The sequence below is a fragment of the Nicotiana attenuata genome, unplaced genomic scaffold (assembly GCF_001879085.1).
Source record: "Nicotiana attenuata strain UT unplaced genomic scaffold, NIATTr2, whole genome shotgun sequence".
Lineage (NCBI taxonomy): Eukaryota > Viridiplantae > Streptophyta > Magnoliopsida > Solanales > Solanaceae > Nicotiana > Nicotiana attenuata.
The window spans coordinates 75674-83795 of NW_017673703.1; the positions used below are offsets into that span (position 1 = coordinate 75674).

Genomic DNA, 8122 nt, shown 5'->3' on the forward strand with positions numbered 1-8122 from the left:
ATAGGGTAATATAGTTCAAGGGGGTTTTGGAGACACCAAATAGTTTGGGGGAAGGGGGGAGGGGGTTAAATAGCCATGTGTAGTACCACATGACACGTTATTAGTTAATTAGGAGCGTGTACCAGACGCACCTCTAAGAATTCAACCAAGGTCTTTTATTATGAAGGAAAATATAGTTCATGGGGCGACTCACAAAAAGTTGATTGTTTAAAGGGGGTTTTAGGGTATTAACTATGGTAAGTTAAAATAGGACACCCTATATATCCGGTAAAAAACTTGAATTGGGGAGAAAATTCAATTTTTTTTTCCTAAGTCAAATAGTATGGGAACAAATACGTGACCATATCAATCATTTTTGAAATTGATAATGCACGTAGAGTAAATTGTGGACATTCAAGAATATTGATAATAACATATTATAATGTAAATAATGTTGGGACGATCACTTACCCGTTTTTTTAATCATGTAAATAGCGGGTAGAGCGAGCAAATAATAGTATAGCAACTAGATCTACTTTTACATTTAAGAATCCAGATAGAAAGTATAAATGGGTATAGCGTTGTTATTTAGTGTAACCCCAGAAATCCATCTCCCCGCGCAGGGAAAGCTGATTGATTTGACTCATGGAGGATGCATTTGCATCATCAAACCTGACCCCTGCATTTTTGGCTGAATCATCATCCTCCTGTCCGTGTCCGAGCTGGCCATGGGAACTGGCAATCATTCCCCATTCATTCAAATTCTGATGATCACAACTACTTCCAACTTCCTGCTGGTAAGGGAGGTTCTGGTCGCTGCAGCCGCTATCGGCGCTGGACATTAATTGCTTCACCATAAGGGGCGCTTGATGATCAGAAGTTGGGAGTGCTGAGAAGTCATGATAGCCCAATGGCTTGTTAGGAATGAAGTTTTGAGGTTGAAGTTGGAGGTGAGAATTATATTGTGGCAAAGCTAAGGGGATATGGGAACAGTTTAGGCCATGGCCGCCCTGCTGTTGTTGTTGTAGTAGATATTGGCTGTTGAAGGCGCGAGATTGGTGGCTTGATGTGCTGTTCAGTTGATCTGATGAGGTTACCCCACCCCCTTCGTTTCCAACTTTGAATAAATGTTTCTTCTTGAAAACTCTACAAATAACCCAGCCATCATCCTGCATACGCGTTTACAAAGAACAAACTTAGATACTAACTTCTATCCATTTAGCTATATATATGGATCGTCTGATACTTTGTTTTAATTATTAGTCTCTTGCATTCGAAAGCTAGAATACATACATCTGAAACATGAATTACTCCGCCCGTCAAACTAGCTAATTTTTTGTGTGAATTCGAACATAAAATCTCGAAATTTCTAAGTTACAATAATTAATAATTCAAATTATTTAAAAGACATAAAAATATTACATTAAAAAAGAACTCAATTTGACTCTCCAAATTGCATCACTTAAAATGAGACTTTCTAGAGTATAGCAAGCTAGAAAGAATATCGCATATCCCTAACAATCAAGACTTTATTACGAGTTGGGATCTCATTAATTTTTTTTTCCATTTATGTTTTCTATTTCCCTGTTAATACGATAAAAAGATAATATCATTAATTGTTTTGACTTTTAAACTTGCGTGCATGCTGTTGACATATTAGACTTCAAAAGATTAGAGGAATACCACAAGCTTTTACTAGTAGTCGAGTTTCCTATTTTTGGACAAAAGTTACAAGTCAATCTTTAGTACTACTGAGTTTGAATAGCAGTAATTTTTTGACGGGATAATTACAGCCCTTGTCACTTGGCCTAATAGCCAACCGAAAATGGCCCACGTTTGAAGTTTTTACCTAGTTTGACCCAGGTTATACATAATCTAAAAGAAAATTTTCAGCCTTTAGCCACTATTACAAACACACTTTTAGGGTTTCTTTATTTTCAATTTTCCCCAGCACACTCTATACTCTCAACCCGCCTCTCTTTGCTTTCTCTTTTCTTTCTCTCTCTCACTCACATAGATCTGAATATTTATAGAACTCAAACTTGATTTAAAGCATTTTCTCTACTAAGTTGCTTAATCTTCATAAATTTTTATAAATCTCAAATATTTGAATCTCGATTTATGTGTGTCCAAATTTAAAAATGAAGTTTTGTTGCATCCATATTCTAAACTCCATTGAAGGAGCTTTCAAGCTCTAAGTTCAACTCAAATTTGAAAAATCTAACTCTAAAGTGATGGGGTTAAGTTAAAAATTATTGTAAAAGCTTGTAATGATAAGAATCTTGAGTGTTGGTTAACTGTGTTTGATTAACATTGGTTTTGGGAACCATACTAGTTGACGAAGGAAGGTCAAGATGAAATCCAGTTTTGTATACACCGTTCTACATCATTATACAATATTATACAAAATTATAATGAGGGTATAATGTTGTATAATATTGTATATTGGGTGTGAAAATACTGTTATACAACATTGGTCTTTTTTTTTGAAGTAAGTTTCTCTTTCATGATAGTAATTTTAGTTTTGTTGCATGTTTTTTATTTTTAGTTTTTCCACAGTTCCCTTTTGCTTTTGTTTTGGTTACTTTTTGTTTAGATTTTTCTTTTTGCTTTTACTTCGTATTCTTTATGTTTTCTATTAACACTGAGTTTGCTTTTTTTTTTGGCCAGTAAAATACTGGTATACATTATTCAACATTTCATGTACAAGTGTATACAAACTTATATGTCAATATACATTACTGTACAGATGCAGTTAAAACTGAAAAATAGAATTTTTGGATTTTTTTCTCACATTTATCTAACAATTTATATATAAAGTTAATTTTTCCGTTGATTTCTCTACTAAATGATGAATTTTTAAATTTTTCTTTTCTTGTTGAGTTTTCTGTCAAATCAGAAACTTTGGAGCAAATTCATCTATATAGAACTTTAAAATAAGAGATTTTAGGTCTGTTATTTGTATGTTTATAGCTGGGATAGGAATGTATAAACTTGGGTAAGAAATAGAACAAAAAACCATGAAAAATTTGCGTCAGAATAAAAAGGGCATGAAGGTTTTTTTTGGATCAGAGCCAAACAATATTGAGCTACATATTTGTAAACTTAATTCTGGGTCATCCGATTGCAAGATTAACTTGTGGAGTGTGTTATTACGTAATTCCTACTTTTTTGACTACTGACTCTCATTTATGCCCAGCTGGACAACTGTTACCATTGCTTTTCTCACTATCTAAAAGAAAAAGGAAAATATAAATAAAAGAACATTAAGTTATATTAGCTTTACTTTATGTTAATGTATGAATTTGGATTGGTGTTTATTGTGACATCTTCAACTTAAATGGTAGAGAAATGAAAGTTGTCCTTTTTGACTTAAAAAAAGAATATTATATTAGCTTTAAAACTTGCATGCATGCCATTAACTTATTTACATATCAGAATTAAATTTCTTTTGATAATGAGTTGCAGTGAAATTTGAACCTAGGAGACTTCTTCTACCTACTCGGATACCATATTAAAATATGTGATCATGTAATTTAAATGTTTAAACTGGTAGAGAGGGAATGACATGGAGTTAAAAAAGAAAAGTACACTGTAATATATAAGATTTGTGTGGCTATTAAAGTTTCTCATTATAGGTAAATAACAGTTTAAAGTAAAATTATTTTTAAATATATAAATATCTCATTCTTTTCAAAATAAATTACTAAGAAAATAAGGTCACCTAAAATGAAAGGAGGGAGTACCATCGACAAAAACCAGATATCCAAGCCCATGTTTTAATAAGGTACACTATATATTTTATTGGGGAAAATCAAAAAGGGTGAGCAACTTACACTTTGATTTCCCTGAGGGTCATCAACATCTTCAAGCCTGTACTCATGCATGATCCAGTCAGTCTTTTGGCCATGGGGAGCTCTTCCTCTGTAGAAAACTAGGGTTTTCCTCATACCTATCTTCTTGAAGCTGTTCCTTATGCATTTGTCCCTCCCTGTGGCCTTCCAAAACCCTGCATTTGTTGCTCGGTTTGTCCTTGATCCTGTCGGATACTTTCTGTCCTTGTGGCTGAAAAAATACCACTCATTCTGTGGAGTTGATCCAATCTTGCACTTCTCTGCACACATGAATATTGCTTGAATAACAAACACATAATGTTCTCTATATATGAGAATTCTTTTCTTCCTAACTAGTGAACTATGTATAAGAATAATTCCTGAATCCTTACGAGCTCGGCTAGATTAGAGCAAACGAGCTAATACTAACTATACTTTACCGTAGTAGCGTACATGGACGCAAACTTAAATTTGAAAGATAAAATTAAACATTTTGAACTTACTAGACAATTTGGACAACTATTGGAAAAAGTACTTTAATTTTTTTTGTCGAAAATAAAAAATTATGCACAAAAAGGCTTGTTTGAATAGGTATAGTTTTCTGTAGACTTGTGAGTATGTTACGTTGTGAGTGGGAAATAGAAATGTTCTTTGGAAAATACATCAAATCATTTCTTCAAGAAAACAGTTATATATTTTTCAAAAACTTTTGCGAAAACTTCTTTGGATAATAAAACAAACATGATTTGAAAATATTTTGCAAGACTTCAAGAAAATTTCCACCAAAACCCACCTTTGATCTCAAATTTGAAATCAATAAACTAAGTGTGCCTAAGATATGATTTTCATGACTTTGATCCTGAAAAGCAAACAAGAAGCCAAAATGAAAAGTTAGGGCTCGTTTGGTACGAGGGATATGGGATAATTAGTCCCGAGATTAAATTTGAGATGAGTTTATCCCACTATGATTGGGATAAAATCATGGTATAACTAATTCAGGGATTAGTTATCCGATGATTGTACTGTTTTTTCATTCCTATAGGAGGGTCAGATAACAAACCCCGGGATAATTAATCATATGATAACTTATTTTCCAACCAAACGATCCCCTAAAAATACTATCTTGTGACGACCCTTGTGGTCCGGCCTTTCCCGGACCCCGCGCATAACAGGAGCTTAGTGCACCGGGCTGCCCTTACGAATATGCTAAAATGATTGTTAATCCATTCAAAAGAACTGGAGCATCAAAATCCCAACATGTCAAGCCTATATTTGAGCTCAGACATGTTCGTTATGCCCTGTACCATTCAGCCAGGGCTTAATTCTATTTTTGAAACATAGTCGCTTATCCTTTCTATCACCACTTAATTCGTTTCTAAGTTGTCCTAGAATTTAACATAAGTATAGTAGGTTAAAATGATAAAATAGAAAAGTTGTACCTTGCAAATCCCAGGGCTCAATCTTATTCAAGTCGACCTCTCTGATAACTTCCATGTCAAACTTCTGAAACGAAATTTTCTTCTTCAAGTAGTAATGAAGAAGCTCTTCGTCCGTCGGATGGAATCGGAAGCCCGGCGGAACACCGCCGCTAGACGTAGCCATGATCTATCCTTGTTCCCTCAAAGTCTCTTGATTCAGAACTCGTTTCTTTATAAGTTGACTCCAAGAATAAATCTTTCCTTAGAAAATGTGATCATCTTTCTTTAAATTGCTTGAAATGAGCTTATATATGCGCTTCTTTCAACTGTCAACGAGGTCTTGTGAGGGGAGAAAGTTAACGACCGGTCACGACGCCGGCGCCAAAGCTTAAAGCTAACGTAAACTGCAAGTTAGTAGAGTTGAGACTGAACCTCAAGTATTTGCTACGCTTTATCCCCTACTCGTTGGGTTGGCCTTCTCCACGCGCATATGTAGAGATTGAAGTATGCCCACTCTTTTCTTCATACGTTGATTTTATTTTCCCCCCTAGCTCTTTGCTATATAAAATAGAAATGTTCATTCTTATTCACTTTCCAAGATATCTCAATATCCCCTCTAGGAAATATACCCACGTATTTTCAAGGACTTTTAAGGACAAATACATGCAATTACCTTTCTTTTTGCCTGTTGAGTTTGGTTGAATGGATAAAATATTTAGAAGTGTACTTTCCTTTTTAATTTGGACTAAAAATAATAATACATTTATTTATTTAGAAGCAACTTAATTTGTTACCCTTAATTACTTGATTTCATATCCATGGAAATGTGTTTATGATATGCTTTTCCATAAAGTAAAGACAATTGAATTAGTAGCTAGTGCTACAGATATTAAGAATTTAGTAGAAATTATAGAGAAATTAAAGAAACTACTCTTTCATGAGCATAGATACGAGACCACCCGAAAAAGAATTTAAAATTAGCAGAACAATATCAACCACAAGACGAATTGACTAATTACATCCTTGTACTAGTGAAAAATATATCTTCCACGCGGCCAACATAGGAATGAACATGCGGCAAGAAGTTCCTAGTCAGGTCCAAGTCAGCTAGAGTCATCTGATCAAGTATTGAAGATCGAGGAGCTGATCCCGGGGTTAGCTCTGTTCGCACCGGACAAGTCCATTCCGGAGCAACTCGTACGTAGGATTAGTAGTGACCGGATAGATGTATCCGGCCCACGCACCAAGAGACTCCGAGATATCTAGGACTCTCTATTAAAGCACGATAGATGGCTACAATACAGTTGGAAGAATTATTAAGGGCAGTTACAATTAGCTAATCCTATAAATTACCCCATTACCCCACTCTCATTTTGTACTACAAGCATTATATTGTAACTATAGGAGATTTATTGTGCTCATTGCTCTAGCAATTCAAGGCTTTAGGCTTGGATCACTCAATAAGAATCACTTTCTCTTATTCATTGTCTATTTTGTTCAACTATTTAGCTTGTTAAGTTTATTACATTAATTCATCATATCTGTATCAAACACGGGTTTAGATATTTTGGTATAATTGGTTGTGGCCTAATAATATAAGTTATATTGCTTAGCCTATTAAACAGATTTTAGGTTAAATAGTTTGCGCCCATCGTAGGGCCCAAGCAACTGCGTAATTTTTCCAAAGTTTTTCTGATCCTTTGATTGATTTCTCTTTGTTGTTAGTGACACATCATGGCTGAAAATCAAATTAGGTTATCATCATCACAAAATTCATATCAATCCCAACAAAATCAGCATTAGAACCAACCCAAAGAACTGCAAATGAAGAGGATGAAAGGATTCAATTGGACTTAGGTGAATTCAACAACATGCTTGGAACAAGTAGATCAGTGTAGTAATATGGGCTCTAGCTAGGAACATGAGCACAGGATCACCTACATCTCTAACGGTAGAACTGGCTAAAGGAACAACAAATGATGCACTACAGAGTTCCAAAGTTACCGAAGAATTATGGTCTAGAGGCATGGGAACCGGTAACACTGGACAAGGTATCGGTACTACTAGTACTTTAGAACTATAATGCCTTATTTTGTCTTTGAAGGAAGCTTTGTTGAAACAGATCAAAGAGCAGAACGAGTGATTGAAGAATACTGGGGGCTCTTCCCAGTTCTCAAAGGGATAAATATAGAAAGATACTCCCAACAACCTTGAAAGTCGGAGCCTGCTTCCCTGCCTATACCCAAGAAGTTCAGGATGCTAAAGCTTGCCAAATTTGATAGGACTACAGAACCTCGAAATCATGTCACGACCTACACTAGCAGAATCAAAGGAAACGACTTGACAAAATAGAAAATCAAGTCGGTGCTGGTCAAAATGTTTAGAGAAATGCTCACAAAGGGAGCATTAACCTAGTATTCACTCTTGCCTGAAAACTAAATTTGTTCTTTTGTAGAACTTACAGATGCCTTCATTAAGGCACACACCAGAGCCCAAAAGTAAGAAAGCTGATCAAATATATCTTCAAAATTCAGCAAGGATGCACAGAGATACTCTGGGACTTTGTAGACTAATTTCAAAAATAATGATGTTGTTAATAGAGTCTTTCATAACTAGGCTGTGTTGAATTTTGCTAACAATTTGAATGAAATCAGTTTGGAGGCTACTAGGAGGTTAAAGGACAGCCTCCAAGAATTCTCCCCAATGACCTAGAGCGACATATACTATCAATATAGTACCAAACTCTTAGTTTGTATGAGTCCACCAAACAGTATAGTACTTGGTCCTCTACAAGGTTATGCTGTGAATGCTAACAAAACAGTAAGTAAATGAGACACAAGATTTTTACGTGGAAAAATCCCAACTCAAGGGGACAAAAACCACGACCTGCAC

At 35.1% G+C, this 8122-nt stretch overlaps 1 protein-coding gene across 1 annotated transcript; it reads right to left on the minus strand.

Moving 5' to 3' along the window:
• Positions 1 to 397: 397 nt before the first annotated feature.
• LOC109217074 (protein BEARSKIN2-like) lies at positions 398 to 5738 on the minus strand. Its single transcript, XM_019381303.1, has 3 exons — positions 5252 to 5738; positions 3816 to 4093; positions 398 to 1148 (listed from the first exon to the last, which is right to left on the minus strand). The coding sequence occupies exons 1-3, from the start codon at positions 5412 to 5414 to the stop codon at positions 564 to 566; spliced, it is 1026 nt and encodes a 341-aa protein (XP_019236848.1). The 5' UTR covers positions 5415 to 5738; the 3' UTR covers positions 398 to 563.
• Positions 5739 to 8122: the final 2384 nt, after the last annotated feature.